This window comes from Trypanosoma equiperdum, assembly GCF_001457755.1.
Source record: "Trypanosoma equiperdum strain OVI genome assembly, contig: ctg_1653, whole genome shotgun sequence".
NCBI classification, from domain to species: Eukaryota; Euglenozoa; class Kinetoplastea; order Trypanosomatida; family Trypanosomatidae; genus Trypanosoma; species Trypanosoma equiperdum.
Window position 1 is genome coordinate 4,612 of NW_027123675.1, and position 297 is coordinate 4,908.

The 297-nt window shown below is 38.0% G+C and overlaps 1 pseudogene across 1 annotated transcript in view; it reads left to right on the plus strand.

The window, feature by feature from the left end:
- Positions 1–8: 8 nt before the first annotated feature.
- Positions 9–297, plus strand: part of TEOVI_000760800:pseudogene — a 498-nt pseudogene continuing 209 nt past the window's right edge. The window contains 2 exon segments of the mRNA in view: positions 9–92; positions 94–297. Of these exon segments, the coding sequence occupies positions 9–92; positions 94–297 (288 nt within the window).

Consider the following 297-nt stretch of genomic DNA (forward strand, 5'->3'; position numbering starts at 1 on the left):
AAGAGGATAATTACAACGAGCTTGTGGAGAGATGTTATTGGTTTTTAATGTCGGCTTCCAAAGACAAGCCACAAAAAAACTTACCTTAGTTGCCTAAAATCACCCCCAAGTGGAAAACCTTATCTTATTGGTTGTGGTGGTATAATAGCCAGAGTTTGGGCATTTAAGAAATTTGAATATGCTTTTGGAGAGTTACTAAAGGGAAGTGAGGAGTGGTGGTCAGAGCAGAGCATTTTAAAGCGTTTACTAATATGGAATGCAATTAAAGAAGAAGCTGTTGGCCAGGAATTTGTTTTG